This window comes from Carassius auratus, chromosome 3 (assembly GCF_003368295.1).
Source record: "Carassius auratus strain Wakin chromosome 3, ASM336829v1, whole genome shotgun sequence".
NCBI classification, from domain to species: Eukaryota; Metazoa; Chordata; class Actinopteri; order Cypriniformes; family Cyprinidae; genus Carassius; species Carassius auratus.
The window spans coordinates 4,223,594-4,250,126 of NC_039245.1; the positions used below are offsets into that span (position 1 = coordinate 4,223,594).

General features: G+C 37.7%; 2 protein-coding genes across 8 annotated transcripts; both read right to left on the bottom strand.

The window, feature by feature from the left end:
• Positions 1-199: 199 nt before the first annotated feature.
• Positions 200-12,356, bottom strand: LOC113044163 (nucleolar transcription factor 1-like). 7 transcript variants are annotated; one of them, XM_026203882.1, is made up of 22 exons: positions 11,260-12,356; positions 10,346-10,421; positions 8,355-8,405; positions 7,795-7,967; positions 7,545-7,628; positions 7,274-7,429; positions 6,873-6,937; positions 6,667-6,790; positions 6,468-6,578; positions 6,257-6,390; positions 5,751-5,892; positions 5,565-5,606; positions 5,357-5,470; positions 5,069-5,224; positions 4,819-4,965; positions 3,734-3,844; positions 3,538-3,626; positions 3,225-3,414; positions 3,075-3,122; positions 2,809-2,874; positions 2,589-2,705; positions 2,253-2,357 (listed from the first exon to the last, which is right to left on the bottom strand). In XM_026203882.1, the coding sequence occupies exons 3-22, from the start codon at positions 8,389-8,391 to the stop codon at positions 2,253-2,255; spliced, it is 2,211 nt and encodes a 736-aa protein (XP_026059667.1). In that variant the 5' UTR covers positions 8,392-8,405; positions 10,346-10,421; positions 11,260-12,356. The 7 variants fall into 7 exon arrangements, with proteins under 7 accessions (XP_026059685.1, XP_026059667.1, XP_026059629.1 ...); XM_026203844.1 differs by having other exon boundaries at positions 10,322-10,421; positions 11,260-12,355; XM_026203862.1 differs by lacking the exon at positions 11,260-12,356 and adding an exon at positions 10,710-11,238 and having other exon boundaries at positions 10,322-10,421.
• A 616-nt stretch (positions 12,357-12,972) lies between these two features.
• On the bottom strand, positions 12,973-25,213 carry LOC113044212 (band 3 anion exchange protein-like). The gene is made up of 21 exons (XM_026203978.1): positions 25,162-25,213; positions 23,690-23,755; positions 23,527-23,582; positions 21,543-21,640; positions 21,408-21,454; positions 21,165-21,330; positions 20,545-20,680; positions 20,344-20,413; positions 20,137-20,179; positions 19,862-20,046; positions 19,567-19,768; positions 18,698-18,901; positions 18,062-18,210; positions 17,781-17,975; positions 17,417-17,662; positions 17,155-17,244; positions 16,118-16,284; positions 15,624-15,865; positions 15,307-15,476; positions 14,679-14,852; positions 12,973-14,438 (listed from the first exon to the last, which is right to left on the bottom strand). Exons 2-21 carry the CDS (start codon positions 23,750-23,752, stop codon positions 14,391-14,393), a joined length of 2,751 nt encoding a protein of 916 aa, XP_026059763.1. The 5' UTR covers positions 23,753-23,755; positions 25,162-25,213; the 3' UTR covers positions 12,973-14,390.
• Positions 25,214-26,533: the final 1,320 nt, after the last annotated feature.

Consider the following 26,533-nt stretch of genomic DNA (forward strand, 5'->3'; position numbering starts at 1 on the left):
TTGTAAATAAAACTACGCTGCCATGTTGGCTCCGGTTAGGCATCTCTAGACTATTACCGATCTTGGGGGACACATCGATTGAGCTTTCTTGAATTCGTTCCAATTTCATATTTACATAAACAAATACACACTGAGATGTGTACACACACACACACACACACACACACACACACACACATGTATGAACACAAAGACAAAAACTGTTTAAGAGAAGGTTTATTTGCTCAAATTGTAAATTGCAGGGATATAACATCTCTTGCTATAGAAAATGTCCAAATGTTTCAAACCTGTAGTACAAATTTAAGCTTTTTCTCTTTTTTTGTCATTTCTACAAATAAACAAACACAGGAAGGGGTAAAAATTAAAACTTAAATTAAAAACGTGTCCCCAATTGACGAACAAACTCATTTTGGCTTCAGCAGCATATTGCTTAGCCAACTCAAAATACAAACGCAATAACGTTCACTCATTACAAAGGGAAATAAAAGAAAGATATATATGTACAAATACCTTACAACAGCATCGAACCCAACCCAAATCTATTTGCAAGTCTCAAAATCCTATAAAATATCAACAAATCTTGAAGGTCCACAGGCTTTCTTATCCCAACCTTTCATTCAAAACCTCTAGAACCAAATTATATCTATCAAACTAAGGCAAGAACAGAACAGAACATTTTTGCAAGAACAGAGCTTGATTACTTCAGATTCCTAGAACAAAGGTCACACATCTGGTACAGAAATTACAGCATCCAGATCTGTTTTGACAGCATTCCCCCCAAAAACGATTTGCTTGTCTTTACATGCAAATGATCAAAATTCAAAGCTTTGACAGAGGACAAATATCACTTACACTGCCCCTGTTAAGTTGAGGACTGCATAAACGTACTGATCAAAAGGTGGTAGCTCAGCAGAGAAAGCTGGGTTGTGGGTTTAACTAAATTTAGTTGCCAATTTAGACCAGGGCACTGGAATGAGAGAATATACCAGTCACCCTCAAAAACTGTTCATATATACATAAACACATAACAAATAACAGTACCCCTCTCTTAAATAAAACATCTCAATTACATTCCTTGAGCTGGTGCGTGAAAGACCTGGGAAGTGGTAGACATTATGGGCGAATGAGTGAAATGCAGAAAGAGCTGAAAGAATACTGAAAAAAAGGTCACTATGTTTTGTGAACAAGGGATTCCATCATAAGTGCACTGAATTGTGGGGTAACTCACATCCATCATATTTAAAACGCATCATTTTAAAAAGGAAAACAGCTATTTGGAGCACCAAATAAAACAGTGGTCGGAAAGAGGAACAAAAATGTCAGCTTCAAGAAATACATAACCATTGATAACAAACAGAAGAACTGAAGAAATGTTGGTGCGCCATTAAAATAAATAATAACCCAAGCATACTTCTGCAAGACCTTTGCTTGTGCTGCCAAACAATTAACTGATGAACTAGTCCTCATAATGTAACATCAGTCAGTTTTATTATCTGAATGAACAGCGAACTCAAACCCATCAGCTACGGGCAGCTTTCCTAAAACAGGACAGAAATAAATAGTCCATTTTCACCTTTAACCCCTCGTCAGGTGCAGGTAAGGGCAGCGCACAAACGCCTGATGAACAAGAACGGCGTGCGAGACCAGCGGCGACATTCAAAATGGCTTCATTGTTCCTGAAAATACCACAATGTTTTGAACCGAAGAAGCAAAAACAAACAGCAGAGCAAAAATGGAGGGAGCTAAAAAGGGGAGAGGAAGAACAGGAGAGGTACAGACAGAAGAAAAGAAAGCAAACGTTGTTCAGAGTGCAGTTATTTGGTCCCCTGTACCTCCTGAAATAATCTGTGAAACCAAGAGACTCTTTGGCTCATTTACGGAAAAGATAATGGTACCCGGTGCTCTCCATGTCCTCCTACATTTAACGTATAAACACAAGACGCCCTAATAACACCTCATTACTACTGCAAGCCAATAGAAGAGCACTGCACCCTTTTCTGTGTTGGGAGGGACTTAGACTCATACACGCTGCCTAAAATGTCTTAAAACCTGCCAAGTGAATTTATCGAGGGAGGACAAAGTAAAAGCAGAAGTGCAGGGGAGAAGAGAAGCAAAGGAAAGAGTGTGTGAGAGGTGTTGCAGATGTGTGACGGCGGGGTGAGCCCCCTCCTGTGGAGGCCCAGACCCCCGGCTCATGGCTCAGTTCACAGCATTTCTGGCAGTCTGTGGGCTCAGTCTGACAGGACTCTGGCTCAATCGGAGTCTGAACCCGATGAATCGTCAGAGCTGGAAGCGCTGCTGCTGCTTTCTGACTTATTCTCTTTATCCTCGACCTCTTCATCCTCTATGTCTTCATTCTGGAAGGGAATTTGGAAAGATTATTTTTCATTCACTTCATTCCAGGTCTGATGAGGTCTATCAGCTGTCTCTAAAAATTAAATCCCCTAACAAGAAAACGAATGGAAACGAACTGCTGCACTCCATAGCGCTAATCAAAATCAATATTGCCAAAATCAAATGCTGGTCCTATATCATCAAGACAGTTTAAAAATATGTGGAAAAAATTAACGGCATGCTATAAATCTTACATCATCATCATCGTCGTCGTCGTCATCATCATCATCACTGTCATCAGAGGATGATTCGTCATCAGATTCCTTATCCTCGTCATCATCATCGTCATCGTCATCATCATCGTCCTCATCCTTTGGACAAGATCACAATTGATATAGAACCAATCACATTATACACTGTGCTAAAAAAAAAAGTGCATAGAAGCTAATAAATGCGAAATGATTTAAGACTCACTGATTGTTTGGCCTTGGGTTTCACTTTAGCAGCAGTGGCACCTGGTTTTGATGTGCTCCTCCGTTTCTGCAGAAAAGTTTAAGAAACAAAAAACATTAAACAGGCAAAAAATTTTTTTTGAAATGAAATAATATTTAAGTATTTCATGTTTTTAAATGATTAAATATCACCATTTTAAATATGAAAAAGTAAAATAGTTAATGTATATAATTCAAGTCTATTTTGATTACACTTCAATACGGAGTTGACCCAAACTGATGACTCACCAGAGAATTATATTCTTTATATGTAGCTTTCTCTTGTGATGATAAACCCTGTGAAGTAAATATATATATATTTATTACTGTTGTAATATATTAGATATTAAGCTGTTTGCACAAGTGTTGAACAGATTTAATAGACGTAAAGAGATGTACCGCAAGCCACTGCTCGAGGAGCACTTTGTACTGCCTCTGCTTCTCTTCTGCCAGTCTTTTGTAACGGTCCTTCTCTTTCTGAGGCAGCCGCTGCCAGCGTCCTCCGATTTCACCCATCCGCTCTTTCATGGGCAGATGATTCAGCTCGCCGTTTGACAGCATCTCCTGAGAGAACTTCTGATAACCGTTCCTGAAGTCACAGGTGAAGAGAGCAGAAACAGAAAGAGTGAGAGGCTAAGACAAGTCAGCTGCCTCAAACACACCAACAGATTTCTCCTTGTAGAGGAACACCACAACACAAGAACAAACTTACGAGGGCGGTTTCTTAGGTTCCCCATCAAATTTCATTTTCTTCCCGGGGGTGATGACTGGGGCAGGCGATCGCATCTCACTCAGCTCTCTCTGCACAAGACAGAAGATAAAAATAAAAAAGAGAGTATGAAGACTTCCACAGAGGAAATCAGGAAGAAGCCCTCAAATCCAAAATGTTTGGATTTGTCTGGACTCACTTCGTATCTCTTCTGGTCCTCTGCAGCCTTCTTGATCCACATTATCTTCTCTTTCTTCTCCATGGTGTTCCAGGTGGCCTCCATGGCTTTTTGAGCTTTCGTGCGATCATTCTGAGAAAGCATTGAAGAGGGAGAGACCGGTGGAGAAAACAGTAAATTATTATCAAATAGGGAGGTCGTAGGGGTTGAAGAAATCGAATGTGTATCATTAGATCATATTGGATACAGCAGTCTCTTTATAAACACCTGCGGCTGTCAGTAATGCTAATCATTTAACAAAACACAGCCTTTTACTTTACACGTAAAGTAATAAAGCTTAAAGTAATAAATGGAATGCAAAGTTATACTGAAAGATTTTCTTTTCTTGTTGATACGAAAAACGTTCTGATCAGTGACTCAAAAACCATAATATGATCTGAACTGTGAGTTTTGTGTTCCGTTGAACCACAAGCAAGAGTCGACTGGAAGATGTACATACTGATCTGAACAGCTATGAGTGACTGCTTGATGTTGTCTATTCTGTGTTTGAAAGCAGTGACAGAAAATTGACAAATTTCAAATAAATGTGGTTCGTATTACTGTTTTTACTGTATTTGTGACCCTGATGAGAACTTCTAGTCACAAACACTAATAAAAAAAATAAAATAAAAAAATAAGTAACTGACCCAAACTCTTAAACAGTAATGTAGGCAAATTTTCCACTACTGTATTTTTCGGACTATAAGTCGCACCTGAGTATAAGTCGCAACAGTCCAAAAATACGTCATGACGAGGAAAATAAAACATATATAAGTCACACTGGACTATGAGTCGGATTTATTTAGAACCAAGAACCGAGAGAAAACATTGCCGTCTACAGCTGCGAGAGGGCGCTCTATGTCTTCAGTGTAGACTACAGGAGCACTGAGCAGCATAGAGCGCCCTCTCGAGGCTGGAGATGGTAATGTTTTCTCTTGGTTAATTTCTCTCGGTTCATGTCAAATTAATTTTTATAAATAAGTCGCAGGACCAACCAAACTATGAAAAAAAAGTGCGACTTATAGTCCGGGAAATACGGTAATTTACTTACAATTATGATTCCATACCTTGAATCGGGCAAGATAGTCGCCAATGACGCTTTGTTGCCAGATTTCCTGAGCCGTTTTGGGTGTTTCTGGTCGTTTCCCTTTGTCGTCTTTGCTCTGTTTTTCAGATTCTGCCTTCAGTGTCATCTCCAGGTTTTTATACTTCTCCTACAAAAAAATATTACGTTAGTATTTAAAAAAACGATTTAGTTGGCTGATAAAGTAATGGAAGGTCTTAACGTCTCTGGAGCACTAAAAGTGTCATGATCACCTTCTTCTTGTCAGAAAGTTCGCTCCACATGCGGGCCAGTAGTCTGGTGAGCTCCATGTCAGTAAGATCAGGCCGTTCCTCTTGAAGTTTTGGGCGCTTCTCCTCAGAAAAAATAAACATTGCGGACACAGGAGGCTTGGGCTTCTCTGTACTGGACTGTTGGGATAACAAAGAGGGGAAAAAAAGAAAGAGTGGAGGGGATATAAAAATGTTAATTTGTATTTACTATAAGCTCATTTAAATACCTATCCTTTAAGTTACTCAAAAATGACTGAGAGGTGAACTGACCTTTGCTTTTGAGTTCTTCTTTTTGGAAGCTGGACTACTGCCTCCACCTCCCTTTTTAAAGCTGCCCATCTTCTGTTCTGACAGTATTCTCTGCTGTTCCTCCTCTGAGATACTCTGGGATTCACAGACAACATGTTCAAAATTCAAACCGAACAGAAAATGGCGCAAACAAAACACTGAGTGCCTGTTGTCAAAAAGGTATACTTACTAATAGGTAACGATTCATCTCAACTTCATATTCTTTCTTTTTCTGTGTACAGAAGCAATACAATAAAATATAAAAGAGAGACAAACGTTCATATGTATCCCTGTTATTATTAATGGGTGGCTGAACTGTTTACACACAGAAGGAAGCATGCAAAATAAGAGCAATCTGCATAAACGTGTTACAAACCTGCTCACAGCGCTTTTGGTAGGCATCTTTCTCGTTCTGTTTGAGGAGTTTCCAGCGCTGGCTGCACATGACCATACGCTCTGTACTGGGAACATCTTTCATACTGGACATCAGCTCAGCACAGAACATAGAATAACCATTACTGAAAGAAAGACCAGAAAAACATTCACTTTAAACTTATCATACAGAAACTATTGTTCCTAAAACTATTAAAAATCCACTTTCAGCAATTGAAATAAATTGTATAAAACATGCTGGAGTACAATATTTCAAATTTAAAAGTAAAAAAATAAATTAAATTAAAATATAAAAAATAAATAAAAAAATGACAAAAGCACAAAAGTATTACATTTTTTTTATATAAAAATATATTAATATAAATATTATAATAGATAAATTATACTAAACTAATACTGAGAAGAAAGATACATAGAAAACAAACGTGAAAATGTCCAGGTCATATTGCACCCCGCATAAAGAAAACAAAACTTAGGAGTTAAACTTACGAAGGCGGTTTGTCTGGCCGCCCATCAAACTTGTCCTTGAGCTGTCTCTCTGCTTTGGTCAGAGTGGATTTGACGATGTTCTCCTCCGTGATGTTCATCTCTGGGTGCTGCTGGACAAACTCACGCATCTTTTGCTAAAAAAGGATGGGAAAGATCAAACGTTACAAAGAAGGCCACTACTCCTGGCAAATATGCCGTATAAAATGCTTACCTCATACAATTTCTTCTGCTCCAAAGACTTTGTGATCCACTTTATCCTCTTCTTGTCTGAGAGCTGTGGCCACTGCTTGCCAAGACTGTCCTTGATGTCTTTGGTAGTCGCCTAGAGAGGTAAAAACAAGTATTTTAGGGCATTCGTGTGCATCAATAAGCCAGGTTCAAATTCTTGTGAGTGTGAGTGTAAGGCGTACATCTGGGTGTGCTTTGAGAAAGGCCTTCTTCTCATGGCTGTACCACAGCTGCTGGGGCGTCTTGGGCTTCTCTGGAACATTGGACTTCTTGTTAACGTTCTCAACAAGGTCGGGATGATCTTGCCTTTTAAGAAACACAAACTCTTTGAGAACACCCAAGATTTAAAAATGTAAATGTGAAGGTAAAGTGTCAGTTAGTCACTTACTTGAACTTCATCATGCTGAGCATAAACGTTTCCTTTTCTCTGAGAAAGTCATTGACATATTTCTCCTGTTGACAAAAGGTTCAGACATAACAAACAGGTCAGTCAAAACAATGGCTGATTTGTGAGTTCTAGAAAGGTACAACTCAAAACAATAGGTGATCCAGACCAAACAGAAAATATTTTCTTATTTTCAAAAGGTACAAAAGAGCAGCCACAGATTTGTAATCCACTAAACTCCAGATGAATCTTAAAACTTTAGTTAACATACCAGTACACTATCTCCATAATTTCAATTTCCCATTTGCCTAAAAATCCACATTGATTCCTCTTTTATAGTGGTTCTTGAAAAATTGTACAGACTGTGATTTAGTGATGTTTTGTTAGAATTTTATTGCACTCACTTTTTTACGCTCTGGGAGCTCCTTGTACTTTTTGGACAGGATTTTTGTGAGATCTAGGTTGCTCATCTCTGGATGTAGTTTAGCATACTTGGCACGCTTCTCCATAAAGAAACGGAAATATGGGGTCAGCGGCTTTTTGGGGAAGTCTGGGTGCTTCTGCAGATAGGACAAATAACAAATAACAGTATTTGTTACAGTTGCAGGTGACACAGGAAAAAGCTGCAATTCTTATTCCAATATTTTTCAGCACTGAGCCATTAAGATTGTCGACCTTCAGCTTCTTTCCTTTGTATGGATTTTTGACGTAGTCTTGCGCATCCACGATCAGCTCAGTAAGGGTGCGAAATTTGCGAATCTGAGTGAAGAATGAGATTTTAATGAGACAAACTTTATAATCATTGTCCTATAGCTTGTCATATACAAAGTTTTTTTTTTAATTCTAGATATCTATCGATCAACAACTAACACATCATTGATGCGTGTTTTTCTAATTGAAACCCACTGGTTACTCACTAGCGTACCTCACGTGACACTTCATGCCATTTCTGTTTGCACATCTCCCCAGAGTACGAGTTGAAAGCCACTTTCTCCCAGTCCAAATGGGACTCGGACGTCTTGTACTTGGCCAGATCTTTTTCTGGTAGGTTCACCTTCATGGCATCCAACAGCTTCAACAGATCATCCTGCTCCCAAACTGTAATAAAACATAAGGCAAAAATAATCCACGAGAACCAGTGAACACATCTACATGCAAACAAGAATAGCTTACACATTTGTACTACACACAAAGATTGAATACAGGTTCACATGCAGTGGGAAACATGGTTCATGCTAAGAGCAATTTGTTTCGCAAGGCAATTATTGTCATGAGTATAAACCTACTTATTCAAGACAATGTATTCCCTGGGAATCAAACCAATGATCTCGGCAATGCTCAACTGTTTGAACCATCAATTCAACACACATTTCAAAAACAAAATTCTCTACAGCCATTACAGTTCATGGAGAAAAAAAAAAAAAAACTTTACTAATATTCATAAACAATTGAGAACCACTGATCTAAACGATTCATGTTGCTTACCGGGTTCTTTAGCAGAGGAGTCCATTTCTCCATTCATTGTCTTGAATCACTCTAGAGAAAATAAAATGTGTTGAGAATTAAATTAAGGATTACAAATGTTGAGGTAATATGAGGTAGAAACTCATACTTCAATGGCCATAAAAATATAATAGTTTATTATCAATAGTGTTTATTTTTAAGGAATACAAAATGATGGCTAAAAAATACATAGCAATTATAATTCAGAAGACAGAGAGAATAAAATACTAATAAACTATACAATTACATTAAAAAAAATTAATGGAAAAAATTAATAGATCCCATAAAAATAAACAAAAATCTTTCCTAAAACACAAAAATTAAACCAAAATTCTACAAAACACCAAAAAGTGAGCATACATTCAAAGTTTTAGTTGCCTATTTGTTACAGGAGGTAAACAAGGATTTAATATAGATCTTAATATGTTCTAGAATGGGGGGAGGGGTAACTTTCCAAAAATCCAAACAAAACATTTAAAGTAAAGATCAAAGTCATTTATTTATGACCTTCACTATGAGCTGGCAAAGTTATTTTTATGAACAACACCAAAAAAAGAAGCAAGACAGTTTCTGGTTTATGAACAATATTTTTAAATAAAAAATGTATTTCTCAAAAATGAATAGTGTTTTTGTAAACAATTTTTCTTTCTTGAAAGTTTAATGAGTACCGTGTGTGTGTTTTATAGGCTAATATCTCGAAACATGAATTGCTGCCTGAAGAGTGGGATTAAGCTCCAGCCCGACACATAATGGTTGATGTTCATTACACCGCCCCTAAACGAGAGACAGAGCCCATTGCTTGTGACGGTTTCAAATCTCAAATAACTCTGCAGTCGACACCAGCAAGAGCAGCCAATCCGTCTAATCTTCCATTTTGTCTTCACAACTAAGACTTGAAACGGCTGCTCCTGCACCCAGCACGCTTTTGCGAGGCGAGAGTTTCGTGCAGTCGCTCGGAATTGGAGTATATTTTCGGCGGACGAGCGGATACTGGGAGGTCCTACAGGAGGAGGAAGCGTTTTGGGCGAAAGGCAGGCAGCTGCTTCTAGACAGACCAGCTGACCACGGATCGGGATCTGCTTTCGGTCTCCGTCGAGAGCGAGGGGGAAACACAGCCAGGGATCCTGATGAGTGACTTCTACAGCATGCAGCACCAGAGTCTGCCTCCAAACCGACGGGGCGCGGGGCTCCGCTTCCGCCACGGACGCGTTCTGGGTCGCCCCCTGTTATTCATAGCGACTGTTTTAAAATTGCTTGAACACGAAGGGCTAGTCATAATCTGATGTTGTTTAGCAAACGTGCACGACGACTGAATTAGTCAAAAAATGGCTTTTTCCAGGGCGAGGCGCTGAATGTGTAATGGCGGCGCGTGAGCCAGCAGAGTACAGCTTTAAAATAGAGCCAGGCTGAAGGACATTTTAACACCCTGACATGTTTCTAAAAAAGTGGATGGCATAATCAGACCCCGTTTGGGTAGATTCGAGTGCTACTACAATAGAGATGCTCAGATAAAAACTATTTTGTTGATTTTAATCACATTCATGAAGAAAAGCTTTGTAACGGGGCTCTAAGTTTAGACCAAAACACGTCAAAGTGTTTAAGTATTTATAGGGCTCTATTTAAAACCTTTGTTAAACTCAACGTTTTACATATCAAATATCATTAAATTACACAATTGGTGCAGTGTATTGTGTCTTCGCGTGTTAAGTGCTAAAAATAATAGCTTAGAGACATCTAAAAAGTACGTTTTTTGTTTAAATAAAATGTTACGGTGTTAAACCGATCTGCACCGGAGCTAGCCGGTTGTAACTAGCACTTGAATCCCCCTACAGCCCTGGTGAAAGTCGAACCAACAGTCGTCAAAAATAACCTTAAAATGCTGCTAAAATCTAGCCTTATTATATACTGTTTAACAGAGATTGTAGTCGGCGTCCAAAATATCCCCTTACCGTGAAGAAATCTGGTTATTTACCCCTAGTTTCGAGTGATGAGGAATGCGGGGTGAAAGCGCGGCGTGAGCAGCCCGTGTGGCAGCAGGGTCTTCAAAGGCTTGGAAGACAAAAATGAAATAAATATACGATTAATCTCACTGAATACGCGGTGACTGAAGCACAGTTATGACAAGCGACATCCACTTATTTAGAAATAAATCAATCTGTTGTATAATCATGTCATTTAGTTCCCAAGTCACAATGGAAAAGCTCGACAGCCGAGAGAGCGGACGCTTCAGTGGCGTGTCGACTGTTCTAGAGCCGCCATACTCGCCTCCACGCGCTGCTGCGAGCATAATTCACCTCCACCGAGAGGAAAAAACAGCGCGAAAGCTTCAGAACTCACCCGACTTGCTCCTCAAAAACAGATAACCGAAAACTGTCAAATGAGATCGCGAACTTTGTTCTCACGGCAGGCGCACACAAAAACGAGCCCACACGGCGAGATCACCGAGCTCCCTGATGGCGAACCAAGAGGCGGCTGTTCTTCCCTCCACAAGCCTCATGGAGTCCTGACTCGGAAATGAAGACGACCGCGAGGGCTCCAAACACGACAAAGGTGCCCTTTATCGCGTTAAAAAAACGAGTTTGGCGGCTTCTGGAGATATATTCGAGATTAAACGAAAGTAGTGGTAGATAAACGGGGTATGTTTCCCCCCCGAGTCACTGGACGGGAAATTCGGTTAAGGCGACCTCGGAATGTACCGTGCCTTGCACCAAGTCAACGCAAATTTAAACGACGCGGCTTTACAAAAACACAAAATCCGCGAACAATCTAAACTTAGAATGTTTAGATTTTTTTTCGTAGAATCTTAATAAGGTTATTTTTTTTTTATTTTTTTTTGAAGGTTTGTTTACCCGACGGTTGGTAGGATGAGGCGCTGGTTAGACCTTACCTGTCGCTGTTTGTGTGTGGAAGTGCTGGTGGAACAAGGGGAGGGTTGAATGTTAGCCAGCACTGCGCCGCCGGTCCAGGGCACGGGCGCTCCAGTCCCCGCAGAGCTGAGAGACTTCCCCCCGCCTCCATCTCTCTCGCTCTCCTTCCAGTCAGCGCGCAGCTCTCTCGATCCGCTCATTTCTCTTTCCAGAGACATCCGCGTTTTCAATCTCTCCGCTGCTCGCCGCTCTCATCACGGATGGATCGCCCGGTTTCGCTTCCATTTGGATTATAAACTTGAGCTGCCGAGGCGCCATCACACCTCCACCCGCTTGTAGCCTTTCGGGCTCGTTTTGAACGCATTTCGAGATGATCATGTAAAGTTTTAATAAAATAAGTTAATTTGATTTAATATGTCCCAGAGTGATTTACGTTTTGATTTGTTTTTTGTTTTTTAAGAAGAAAAAAAAGAAAAGCATTTTTCTTGAATTTAGTCCAAATGAACTCCCAAAGTGCATGCATGATGTAAAGAGTGGACTGTTGTGTACTTTAAACATCTTTTCGGTATTTTGAGTCTGACAGCTACATCTTTTTGTCACGTTAAATAATTAAACCCCACCTTGTCTGTTTGAGGGCGTCACCTGCGATGTCCAATCAAGACGTTCTGATTTGGAGAAAACACGATTTTCCATCGAGCGCGCTGATTCGTTCAACATCAGAGCGCTGACGTGCGCTTTTTATTGGATTGCTAGTCAGTCCCAGTCCCTCACCGAGCCCTTCTGCTTCCGGAAACAATACATAGGCCAGTGCTTTCCCAGCTTTTGTCTTTTCTCACTGCATCCCTATCTGTACACCTGCACTGACACCGAACCAAAAATGAACTCACTATATATATATATTTGAAATAATTCAGCACTATCAATAACCTACTTAAATGATTCACCTGTAAATAGGATATACTGTTGCAGTATCTCCCTTCAGTAAAACATCTGATCTTGTCACAGGTTTTGATTTTAAGGAAATGTATTTATACATGAAGTCCTGATGAGATGTTTGGTAATTGTAGTCAATTATAAAATGCTGTACACAGGTAATGTGACTCTCAAATTTACAATAATTGCAATACCATTCAAAAATTTATTTTATTTTTATTTAATTTATTTAAAAATTCAGAAGGTGCATTAAACTGACCAAAACCTAGTTAAATGTTTATTTTAATGATTTTTTTTCCCAAATGTTATTTTGAGCTTTCTGCCCATCAAATAATTATGGTTTTCAGAAAGATATTAAGCAGCACAACTGTTTTCAACAATATTTACTGGGCATCAGATCAGTATATTAGAATGATGACTGATTTCTCATGTGATAAATGGCTGAAAATGTCTTCACAGAAATAAATGATAATTAAAAATATAAATTAAATTAAAAAATAATTTTGAATTGTAGTATTATTTCACAATTTTCCATTTTTACTGTTTATTGATCAAGTAGATGCAGTCTTGGTAAGCATAGTTCATAGACTTCTTTCAAAAGCATTAAAAATATAACCAACTTCAACTCCAAATGGTAGAGTATACACTATTCACTGACAAAAATGTAAACACATATATATACAGTACAGACCAAAAGTTTGGACACACCTTCTCATTCAGTCAATTATATACATAACAAAAAAAGTGTGAATAGCTGAAAATATGTCATATTGTAGGTTCTTCAAAGTAGCCAGCTTTTGCTTTGATTACTTCTTTGCACACTCTTGGCTTCTCTTGATGAGCTTCAAGAGGTAGTCACCTGAAATGGTCTTCCAACAGTCTTGAAGGAGTTCCCCAAGAGATGCTTAGCAATTGTTGGCCATTTTTCCTTCAGTCTGTGGTCCAGCTCACCCCTAAACCATCTCGACTGGGTTCAGGTCCGGTGACCTTGGAGGCCAGGTCATCTGGCGCAGCACCCCATCACTCTCCTTCTTGGTCAAATAGCCCTTATTGCCTTCAGTGTGACTCTACAATCTTCATAGTCATGAAAATAAAGAAAACTCTTTGAATGAGAAGGTGTGTCCAAACTTTTGGTCTGTACTGTATGTGTACAGACAATTTTTTATAATGGGATTATTTGAACCAAGTGATAACACTGCATTTTAAGTTGAAAATGTGTGTTTTCCTATATTTTCTGAAAAATAATAACATTAATAAAAAGGTCGTCTTAAAGTACCTCTGGTTGGGAATCACTGGTAAAAAGCTGCTAATTTTCAGAAAAGCAAGTCCAGCTTTAACATGTAAGGAAGCTCATAGGACTCACAGAATGGGCTGGACATCCAAAAGGTGGGTGGAGGGTGATTGCCAGGGTGGGCCAAGTTCATGATTGGGTGGGTCAGGCCCGCCCAGGCCTCCTGTGAAGTCAAGTCTGCTGGAAAAGTGGATGTGTTTGCTTGTGCCGATGACTAATTTAAGACAGGAATATAAGGCTCGTTTACTAATAATAATTTTAGAGGTTTTAAAGAATTTTAATCATTATACAAAGTCACACACCATAACAGACCAAGCATCCATAAAACTAAATATTCATCTGAAGTATCAAATCTTTGCAATAGTAACCTGTGGTAACATTCTGTAAATGTCGGCCTATAATATTTACAGGTATGGTGTCCCTGAAACATTGCAATTCTAATAAGAAATATAAAGGCACATTTTGCATAGGCATCACCTGTTAAAACAGGACAGGATTTACATTCAAGCTGGTGTGTAGCTGACATGCTTCACAAGGACATGAGATTTCTTGCAAGGAAGCCTGACTACATAAAATAAATAAACAGGATGTATAAATCCCAAATGAAGAAAGGAAGAAAAAACTTATCAGGCACACAAACACACACACAAAAATAAATAAAGGACAATGTTCAATGAAAAAGTAAACAGAAGTAGGAAAAGATTGTGACGAACAACTATGGAATTCATATGAACGGTTCATGAATTTTAGGTGTGCATTAATTCTTAAAGTTTAAAGCTATAAAGACATATCGATTGGTTAAATTAAGATTTGAATGCACAACAGTTAAAAAATATAAGCAAAAGATTCTCATGTAATGCACACAGTACGATGAATTAATAGTGGCTTGGAATCAAGAAAGACATCCAGGGTTTTTGGGGGGTTATTTTAGTCATCCTCCTCATCAAATTTCACGTTTGCATCATCTGCATCCAGCTGCAAAAGGATGACAACATAAGCAGTCACAACATAGACAAATAAAAATGCATAGGTGTGAATGAGTGTTTTTAACTGGAAAAGAAAATAATTAAGGAAAACATATCGGTATAAAACAATACAACTTGAAGGGCTCATATAGCTTTTTTTTAACTAGCTTTGTTTTCTATCAAGACATGGTGTGTGAAAAGGTCATGCAGAAATGCATAGGGGTCCCAGGCCTATAAAAGAGATACTTACACATTTCATTTCCATGATAGTGAAGATGTGACCGGTCATGAACATTCTCAGAGGGATCGTGAGGATCAGGACAAAGGGCAGGGCAAGTGAAAATGCACTAGACTTTACTGCCCACAGAATCGCCAAACACATCACTTGGATCAAAGTGTACAAGTGCATACGCATAGTAGGCACCTGTAGAGAAACAGAGAGAGAGAGAGATTGGTACTGTAGATGGATGGATAAATAAACTATGACTACATGGCCAAAAGTATGTGGACATCGCCTTCTAATTATTAGGTTTCACCATGCACTACTGATCAAAAGTTTGATATGCTGATTTGCTGCTCAAGAAACATTTCTTATAATTATCACTTTTGAAAATAGCTGTGCTGCTTAATATACAGTTTTTCCTCTTTGATGAATAGGAAGTTCAGAAGAGCAGCATTTATTTGAAATAGAAATGGTTTGTAGCACTATAAATGTCTTTACTGTCACTTTTGATCAGTGTAAAACATCATTACCGATTGAAAGAATCAGTTTCTTAAAAAAAAAAAAAAATAATAAAAAGTGGGCGGAACCCAAACTTTTGAACAATAGTGTACCTTTGTCCTTATAATGTATATGTTTATCTGTAATTGAATCTTACATGGGTGACAAATGGAGCAGGTGGGTGATGCTTTTTGGGTGTAATAAGCAGAAGTATACGGTCCCAAAGCTGGATGCCACTCAGTGAAGTGATACCCATGTAGAGAAAGATCCCGAACAGAGCTGTCATAGGAATCATCTTCAGGATGGGCTCCATTAGAATCGAGACCCCTGTGGGTAAAGAATTTTTAGTTATTCTGTGTATTGTTTAATATTATTTTATTAAGTATAATTATGTTGACTTTATATTTTTGAATGGCAATTAAAACCACATTTTGTTTACGTATCATTATATCAGATAAAAGGCTTGGAACTCACCAACCATCACGGCCACCAAAATACCACTGACTCTTTGTTCTATCACGCGTTCAATCTGAGGTCTGGGGCCTTTGGTCATGACCGTCAGGGCATTGGCATGTGTGACAGATCTCACAGTGGCAGCACTGAGCCAGGGGACACCAAAGATAGAGGCAACTCCTCCCAAGAACACCAAAAGGAGGAGGTCCAGATGGAAACCAGAGCCCTTGACCATTTTTCTCTCAGGCTTACTCACAATCAGCCTGGATGATAAGGAGAAGGTGTGAGGTTAAGGCAGTAGCTCCACCAAAATCCTTGCATGAATCTTAATTTTATCATAATATTAATCGTAATATTTCACAGTATTCCTGTTTTTACTGCATTTATGATTAAATTAATGTTGGTGAGCATAATATACTGATTTCATTGTATCTTTTTATAATGAAGATCTTCTAGCATATGTGTCTTCACCCAGTGGGAATGTAAATGTGCTCTGTTCTGAATATCACACTCACGTAGTGATCTGGGACTCGAGGAAAATAAGGATGAAGACCAACAAGGCAGGAACAGCACAGGCGAACATCATCCAAACTGGGAATAGCTTCTTCTCACCAAATGGGTTGATGAGCCAGCCTCTAGCAGATGTGTTGGACACGGTCAGCCCCTTTGGCACCACCAGTTTCTAAAGCAGGAAGTGAAAAACATATTGAAACTATCCATTATAATGTTCAAAACCCCAGGTTATTTGAATCCATTAATTCTATGGGTCCAGAAGAATAAAACATGTTTATCTTCATTAGGGTCAATTCTCTAATAAGATTATTTTTCTCTCTCTCTCAAAACGATAAGTTCAGATTTTAACAGTTAATTTCTCAGATTTTAATTTTTTATTAGTTTAAGCTAATTCTTCGTGTTTTGGCACTTGTGTGAAAAAAGAGAATAAATGCACATAAATGCACATAGCTTGCTGAGCAAAACAGATGAGTAGATTCTCAGTGAAACACAATCACTACCATTTTTGGACAACATGTAGGAACATCACACCCTTACACACTACTTCATGCAACTTGTAGTGCTACATTCTGTGAAAAAAAAATATTTTTTTGTTTTGTTTACTGCTGTACATGACTTCAGATATAAGAAATGTGTACAAATGGACATGCAAATACATTCTCTCTGTTTAGATGCAATATAATTTTTTTTTACTGCATACATACAAATATGCATATTCTTTTTCTGTGTACTACAGTATTGGATTTCCCAGTAAACATTTACCTACTGTGTCAGCAAAGAAAGTAGAACAAAAATCTAATTTGTATATTACAAACATTTCCGAGGTTGACTGCCATGGGAAAAAAATCAGTAAAGCTCACACAATGACACCAAAAAAATAATTGAAGCCATTGCTTTTCGAAGCATGATTTAAATATTTTGCAGACATGCAAAATCTAATAAAACCATTGTGACAGTTGCATTTAGAGAAAGTTAGTGCCAAAGCAATTGAGAAAACCAATAACAGCAAACTACGTTAAATGATTAATGTTAGTCAAACCTGTGTGTAGGCATCACTGATGCTGATATCCACAGCAATCATGAAGAAGATGGCAATGGGGACACCAAAATCTCCAATCATTCGACGGATCTGGTGGTGAACAGTATTTAAACAGTAACACGATTTACTTTTAAAGGCTTGGCTGGATGGCATAATTGCTAGAATGTCTTTCTGTTCTCCATTATTATTTGAACTTTTAAACCTATTTTTGGCTAAACAGTATCAGAGTTTTAAATAAAAAAGGTAAACTGAGCACACTTACAGGGCCGGGAAGGAAGGTGCTAGTTTTAAACCCACGGAGATACAATGCAATGAAGAAACAGCCAAACATAAGGCACATGGACAGCAGGGCAGTGTTGGGATAGGCCCTCTCTATCATCTCATGATGTTCAGTAACATTGCCATCAGGATGAACCGTGATGTTGATCTTTTTGACAGGGTGGAAGGGGTCTTCCAAAGTATCATTCAAGTGTTCGTAGTTCAAAATCAAAGGATGGGTTTTGAAAATCTGCGGAGATTAAAGAAAGAGTACAAAGCATAGAGCAAAAACTGAAGATTTCATTACGGTTTATATGATGTGAATTAATCTAATTTATTGTGTGTCCATATTGAAAGGCTAAGTATACCCTGATAAGCTTGGCAAAGGTCTCATAGATGAAAATGAGAGAGATCAAGATGGAGAAGATCTCTTGGGTGAAGCGTGAGATGAAACGGACAAGGAAACTCCCCTCCACTGCCATAATCACCACCACAATGATGATCAACCACATGCCCACCCAGACACGGCCCACGATGTACTCAAAGCCATTAGACTTGCAGAACTGAATGGGAAAGATGATTGTACTTAGATGGTAGGTGGTGATAATCGACATCATTAAATCGCTATAGTCACTGATAAAAGCATCACCTGAAAGAATGCCTCCTCAAACACCATCAATGGACCGGTAAACCCAATGACAAGCACTGGCTGAGCTGCAAACAGACAAAAGATGATGCCCTGCACACAGGTAGCGACCATCAGCTCAGACACCCCCATCATGTGCTCTGTTTTGTCCGCTGAAACACAGAAAGCAATGGAAGGTTACATATGATGAAGGAATACTCAACCAAGAATGGTTTTGGGCTCCTCAAAGAAACACCAAATATTGTATTCATAATTTGAAGAGCATTTGAAAAATCTAAAAAAAAACTTTTTACAATGACTATTAAGAACCTTTTGTGGAATGGAAGAGTTCCATGGATCTTAAAGGTTCTGCGTGGAAACTTTTTTTCATTTCGGTTAAGAAGACTGGGGTCATATGATTTACCATCATGATCAGTTTGAATGTTTTTTAAGCATCAACTTGTGTATATTGTCTTGCACACCTGCATTACATGGACTCACATCTTTTTAATGATTTCATCTGGTCCAGGTGGGATAGTTATTGGCCACAATAAGATGAATGTGGACCAGATTTTATACTGCAAGCCAAATGCTAAATGAGGCATATTTAGTTATTTTTCAATGGTGTGATTAGTCTATGCTTGCAGTGAATGTACTCACCAAGGAGTCCTCCGAATGTAATGGCAGGAGAAAGGGCAGCGAAGTAGATGAAGATGACAGCAGACAGCACCTGAGGGTCCAGTGCATCGCTGAAGTCACTAAGGTAATGCTTGTAGCGGCGTTTTATATCTTTAACCATACCGCCAAACGGATAGCCGGTGCGGGCCAGTGGATCATCCCGTGGCTTCTCAGGTCCAGTTTGGGCTTAAAAAAACAGTTCAACAATTAATTTGAAGAAATTCCAGATTTAAGACTAGGACGTCCTAGACACACGCAGAGGAGAACTTTTCTATGTAGCCATTATTGATTATTCTAGACTGCATATAAAAAAATATTTAATTTGAAGGTATTAAACCCTCAAGATGTACACAGAAAAAAAGGAAGCATGTAGTATAATAAGCTGAAAGCATGCATTTTATTAAATCTTACTAATAAAAGTATTATTGCCTCTTTCGTGATACATTTATTGATTTTCTTCATTTGTTAGTGAATAAAAGTGTCTGCTAAGTTACCGAATATAAGTGTAACTATATTAAATATTTTGCAGTAATGACAGACCAGCATCCTACACTAAAATGAAATAATTCTAATTAAGTCAAATTTACATCTCAAGAAGACCTAGGCCTAGATTGAATCTGCAGCCTTTAAAAAAAGATAAACAATTCTACACTAATTCTCTAGGAAATCTGCACAATACTGTAAAATGTAAGGACCTAAAAGCATTACCAAATTATTGAATAAACATCAGCCTGTTTATATTATTTAATATTCAAATACACACAGGGAAGTGACGGAATTTAATAGCTTAAAATGTGAACTAAATGAATACAGTGACACCAGTATCACCATGTCAACATATAAAGCCTGACCTTTGCCCCCAACCAGGAGTCGGGTGTCATATGGGCGGACTCTCTCACGTAGCATCTTCTTCTGAAAGTTAATGATTGGCTTCAGCATGCTCTCATCCTGGATTTCTGTGGGAGGGATCACAATGCTGCAGTCCATGAAGTCTGCCATGGCATTGGTCAGATCCTTCTCGTCTGTAGCTAAGTAAGCCTCCAGAGTGAAAACCTGTTTGCAGGGACAGAATTAAGATGATACTTCAGAAAATGATTCATTTTATTTGATCTATTTAATAATATAGAGTCCGTAGCTCTTCTTTACCCAGTCAGCCATCAGTGACGCCATGGCCCGGCCACTCTCATGATAGTCCATGTCACTGTGACTGGGGCCCACGAGGAAGAAGACAAAACGGACCGGAATTGGAGCTTCCAGAACCCCTTCCATCACCACTGAATCCCGTAGACGTGCAAATGCTGTCACTGGTTTCTGGAGGTTCTCCACCGCACCTTGAGAGTAGTGTAGAAACAAGGGCATGAAGTAGGCTGCAAAACAAAATAATGTGTTCACATAAAATACATAAATGAATGTACTATCACCTGATAAAACCACAGAGGCCTCCACACGATCAACCATGTCTCGCTGAGGAGGAACAGAACAGTCCAAAAGTCAGTAATTGAAACTGGCAGAGTATGTAAAACAGGTCTGGAAAATCGTCATGTAGTTAACAATTTATTTTATTTATTTGGAGGATATAGGTTTTTAGTTAGATATCCAGACAGACAGACAGATAGATAGATAGATACCTGTTTGGTGACTGAGAATGTTTGCAGCTCTATGTCTGCTGAACCAGGGGCCGAAGTGGGCTCTAATTGACTGTGAAGAAGAAACAGCGATTCATATAAGGTTTATAGTCATATAGTCATATCCAGCTATTAATATAGACACCTGTGACCTGTCCTCCATATGCACACAAACACACAAACACAGATATCGAGGAGTCTAACCTGCGCTTGCGTTGCAGAATGGCTACAAGAGCATCACGGTCAGTTGGCTGGATCTCTTTTTTGAGCAGAAGCTGATCCACCATCTTCTGACAAATGCTTGATAAGCTGCTCTCATCAACATCTAGCAGCACCGCACCTGGTTACAGTCACCATAAAGAACATGTAGAACGAATGTGAGTGTGAATGTTAACTGGTCAACACAGAGCAGTGCGTCTCAACCACGGGTTCTGGAGCCCACTATATATACAATTATGTCAACGAGTTTCAATTTTTCAAATATATGTTTGTTTTGCTTTGTTATAAATTACTTATTTTAATCTACGAAAGACTCCTCATTTCTGTAAATTAAAATAAACAGGGCAGGGGGTCCTTCAGATATTGTTGTGAACAGTGAGTCAATGAGTTTGAGAACTGCTGCCGAAGATAAAAAATAAATAAAAAATAAACCCTCTTATTGTGATCCAGTCAGTGAATTAAGATGCTCTGGTTGAGATATGGGCCTCTGTTAGGAGTATATGTCAGTGTTTATGCAGGCAACACACGTTATGCAATTCCTGTTCTCTCTACACTTTATTTGAAGTGTCTAAAGGCCAAAGGAAATGTGTCACTCTGTGTCTCACCTGTGCTCATGACCTTGCGGAGTTGAATGAGGCTTTTGAAGGTGAGATAGGAAATGTGGGACTGACTCCACTGTCCCGTGGCAGGGCTTAAGTTCTCCTCATAACCCAGCCAGTGTCCCATTTCCTGCCACACCTCCCCACGAAGCTCATTTAACTCAACGTATGCCTAGTGGGGATGAGATTTTTTTATTAAGATTATAAGTCAAAGATAAGGGTCAGTGAATTAATGTGTTTGTGTTTCACCTCTGCATCTCCTCTCTTGATGGCATTGGTGTTGGTATTTCGGGCAGCTGAAGAAGGGAAATGGAAAAAATAAGCAGTGAATCAGTAAGATGCAGGGTTTATGTTTGTATAGATGCGTGTGTATAGCAAGCACACCCTCTAAGTCTCTAGAGAAGGTGAAGGTCTGATGCTGCTCCTCTTCCTGCTGCCTCGTCTGCTCTAAGTCATAGCTGCCTTTGTGTCCCGCAGGCGTCCTAAACAGTGTGACAGAGAGCACACACTACAACACACACCAGGGCACAGACCTGATTGTCACAGCTGCGCACACTCACCATATCTTATGCACCATAGGGCAGACTTAGCTCCATTCTCTTACAAACTGACTCAAGCCATCCCTGATACAAGAAACATAAACCTCTGTCCAGCCCTCCTAGCACTGCCCTGGTCGGCCACAAGGGAGCGACATTTTACAACTTTACTGTCAGTGATCCTGTAAGTACTGTAGTGCATAGTAATTCACTATTTTATTTATTTATTTGTTTATTTATTTATTTATTTAACTAGAGGAGGGCATAGTTGGGCTTGTGAACATTCATCAATACCCACAACACCTCATATGAAAGTCAATCAAATAATAACCGATAATCAGAGATTCAAGTAAATAGCACATTTTTAGAGATTTTCAGATGACAGCTCTTTCTGAATAGCTTCTCCCCAAAATAAGTGACTATATAAATCAATAAATAAAATAACTGATGGGTTATTAAATAAAAATTAGATCCAATTTTATTAAAACTAACAAACAGCATGTCTGTAGCATATAACCCCAAAATAAAAATAAATATTGCATTGCATTACATGGTTATTTTCATGACAATTATTCTCAATAATTTGTAAAAACGTATTGTAATTATGGTAAAATGAAAACATTAAAATTGCATTGTATTTACACAACATGTTGTACTTTATGTACTACAGTTTAAGCTCAGTTGCAACAAATGCTATGTATGTTTGTTTTCTTTTTCTTTCTTTTTTCTTGTTCTTTTTTTCTTGTTGTTCAGTTTTCAAAATTTTACAAACATTACTGGACCTAAAACAGGCTTTACCCACAACAGTATATTTCTTTTGTGTAAAATATTTCTTATAACTAATATATATATATATATATATATATATATATATATATATATATATATATATATATATATATATATATATATATATTAGTTAGAAGAAATATATATATATATATATATATATATATATATATATATATATATATATATATATATATATATATATATATATATATATATATATATATATATAGTGCCTCAAAAAGTTGGATGAGAAAATAATCGATATTTAAAAAATAAAACTCTACTCTAAATAAAACTCTGTAATAAATTATATTACAAGTTTAAAAGTAACTTGTTTTTTTATAGTGCCAGCCGCAGGTAAAGTAACAGCGGAGGTTAGCCTCCCTTCGGTCCATAGACTTTCTACAGTGACCCCTTCTGGAGGCTCATTGAGATGAATGGGGAAAAGTCACTTGAAAGAAAGCATCGCCTCAATCGCGCTATAATTGGATATAATCTGTTATGATTTAAACTAATGTTAACAAACACAACTTTTTATTTTAACAATGCATTAGTAGCCTAAATGTTGAAATTCATAAATGCTGTAGAAGTAGGCTTGTTTATTCCTAGTTCATGCTAACTAAAGTAATTAACTAGCGTTAACTAATGAAACCTTATCGTAAACGGTTTCCAGAATATTGTTAAAATTGTAACTGCATTTAGTTATAATTATTTTGGAATAAATATAAAAATGCATAAACAGTTGAAATGTATAATTAGTATTAAAATATTAAATAAAAATATTAACAAAATACAGAATAGAATATATATGTTCTCTTTTTTATGTAATTATGGCAGCATTTTGATGACAATAATAACACTGCCTCCTCATTTTAAAACACCACTGCACACCATATATATATATATATATATATATATATATATATATGTATTTTTTTTATAGGATTCTTAAGCTGTGGCTGAAAAATACAGTGAAGCAGATATAACTTTATTTGCATTTTTCTATCACTGTGTGTTAAGTGTGTGATAGGTCTACTCACAAAGTGGATGGAGACGGTAGAGGTGACTCATTGTCCTCATAAGACATGTCACTATCCTATAGAGAGAGAGAGACTGTTTAGTACACATTATGACTTACATAAATGTAATCTATGGATGAACTATTGTACATCAACTACATATGCTATGAGATGCTCTCCTCACCCCTTCAAACGATACTGCTTCCATCATCAAAACTGTCTTCTCTCTGTCCCAGAACTCACACATAACCTTATTCACAAAGAAAAAAAAAATAACACAGTAAGAACTGCACACCTGCTACAGGCACTGGTTATCATTCATTCATTCATTCATTCATTCATTCATTCATTCATTCATTCATTCATTCATTCATCTTCTCATCGACTGTTACTATAGGCCACATAACAAATGAGTTTCAACAAACTATTAGTTTTACCAAGTAAATTTGACTTCAAATGATTTGCATAAAATATGTACAGTATTTTCATTAGCATATATAAATATGAATTTATACAGTTTTTAATGTTCTGTATGTCTTTGACTATTTCATTGAAGTAAAGAAAAACAAGGCCTCTATTTATAAGCACTGAGGTTTAGATCACAGCTCAGTTTTCGTGTCTTTCAGTGGTTTAAAACTGAGACTCACTCTGAACCAGCACAAGGTTGTGTAAGAGCCACAAACAGACAATTATCTGAAGAGTGAACTTCTATGGTGTGATAAGGACTCTTCTGTCCCTCATGGACTGAGGCAGATAGAGCACATCAGAGGGGTTCGGTGAAGTCTACTACGTCAACAGAATAATAAAGATGGTAAACACAAATGTTTTCCTCACTGAACAAAAATATGATTATCTTATCGATGTTTACAACAAAACTACTATGAAATGTGAAAGTGTTTTACAGTTCATTCAGTTCCGCAATAGTTGGGATTTGTGCTGTGAGCAGTGATAAATCTAGTCTAAAATTGTTTATTAGAATATTGCCACTAATTAGTTTAATATGATAATATGACCATCTGTATGTTAATTACGAAGCCTATATAGATCAGATACACTGAAGAAAGTTCATTTATAGACAGAATTATAGCCCCAGTGTTCAACTTCAACAAACTGAATACACCAGACTGCACCAATTTAAAAAACAAATGATTTTCAGTAAGAAGACATAATTCATCTTCAGATTAACTGTTAATATGTACAAATGAACTTTTCTTTTATCTTAGCAGTTTCAGCAACTCTAAGATATTCTGAAAAAAAAAACCCTAAATTGAGACAATATGATATAAAGTTCAGATTTCATCCAGAAAAACACTTGCAAAATGATAAGTTACTGCTGCAAGTAACAGTGAGATCTGTACAATGAAAAACACTAAATCAAAATTGGTATAGAAACAATTTTCACTCAGAAATTTCTAGTATGTTTCACAAACAATGACAAAGAAACAGCAAGCTTCGCCATGAAGCAGAAAAACCTAAATAGAAGTTTCCTGGAAAACAGACTTTTTTTTTTGGCAGTGTACATTTAGCAGGTGTCCCCCTCTCCACAAGTGACCACTCTCTCATTTTAACCTACTGTTTTTTTTTTTATTTGCACCCACTCATACCTTCGAATAAACACTTAATTTGGCTGTTTAACAGAGCACAGCACACCCTTACCTGAGCCCAGGTGGTCCTGCCGGGTCTCTGTGCTGGGTGTCCGCGTCTACACTTTGAGTGCCCAAATCAAGACTGACCTCGGACTGATTCAGAAAACATGGGTGGAGATGAAGGGGTAATGGAAAAAAGAGAGAAAGATGTAAAGTCATGTAGTGCATGGCAACCCCAAAAGCAACAGCATGCGTATAGCACCCAGGGGTCGGAGGAAGTGATAAGACCCCTTAAAATAAGAGAAAAAGCCTTATCGATGGGACCACCTTACAACAGGAATACCCCAACCCTAATACCACTCCCAAAAACAATCACCCTCGACCTGGTACAAGACGGAACATAGTAAGAGAGGGAGAGAGAGTTTTACAAGCTACCTGTGCTAGTTAATTCTGGATCCTTATTAAACAGATTCAAATGGCATTGGTTCAGGTGAATTGTGCATCAAGGCCAGTTCCTTAGGTAAAAAGGCATCTGCAAAAAACATTATTATAAAATATAAATAACCCATTGTTTATGCCAGAGAGAGAGAGAGAGAGGGAGAGAGAGAGAGAGAGAGAGAGAGAGAGAGAGGTTTATGTGGAGTTTTAATGTGGAGCTCATCATAAGCAAGGCAAATTGATCAGCAAAACAAATGATTTGCCTTCTGACGTCAAGCTGCACAGAGGTTTGGGATTCCCTTCATGTAGGGTAATGGTGGACACCCCTCTAAAGATGGTTGGGGTGGGGGGGCTTTAAGGGGTTTCCCCCTTCTTGGCCCTCACATGAGTTTGATATGCCACCTTGTTTTCCTTTGAGTCACAGAAACACTACAGCCTCTTGAGCCAATGAGAGGTCCTGGAAATAAATAAAAACAGAACAATAATCCAGCATGTGTGTCATCTGAAGCTTCTTGGTTCAGGTTATTCTCTAGAAACACAATTTGTGTTCCCTTTATGTTCCTTACTATTCATTACTACTCTAGACATACTTACATGCATACATACATACATACTGTACATACATACATATACATATATATATATATATATATATATATATATATATATATATATATATATATATATATATATATATATATATATATATATATATATATATATTCGTAACAGTGTTTGTGATCACATGGTTCAAACAGTTTATGTTTTGCTTACAGAATGTCTTTACACTTATTTGCCTTATCAAGCTTAATATTTCAGTGTTGGTGGAAAAATCAAAGTGGTCATTTATTTTATTTTTTTTTGGCAAAAAGTAAAAAAAAAAAACATTGCATTTCAATTAAATGTGTGATTTATTAGTGAAAGTACCAAAATGTATTAATTTATATTTAAATAGTTTTTTTTTTTTTTTAAATCTACTATGAAAGAGTAGAAATAATGGCATA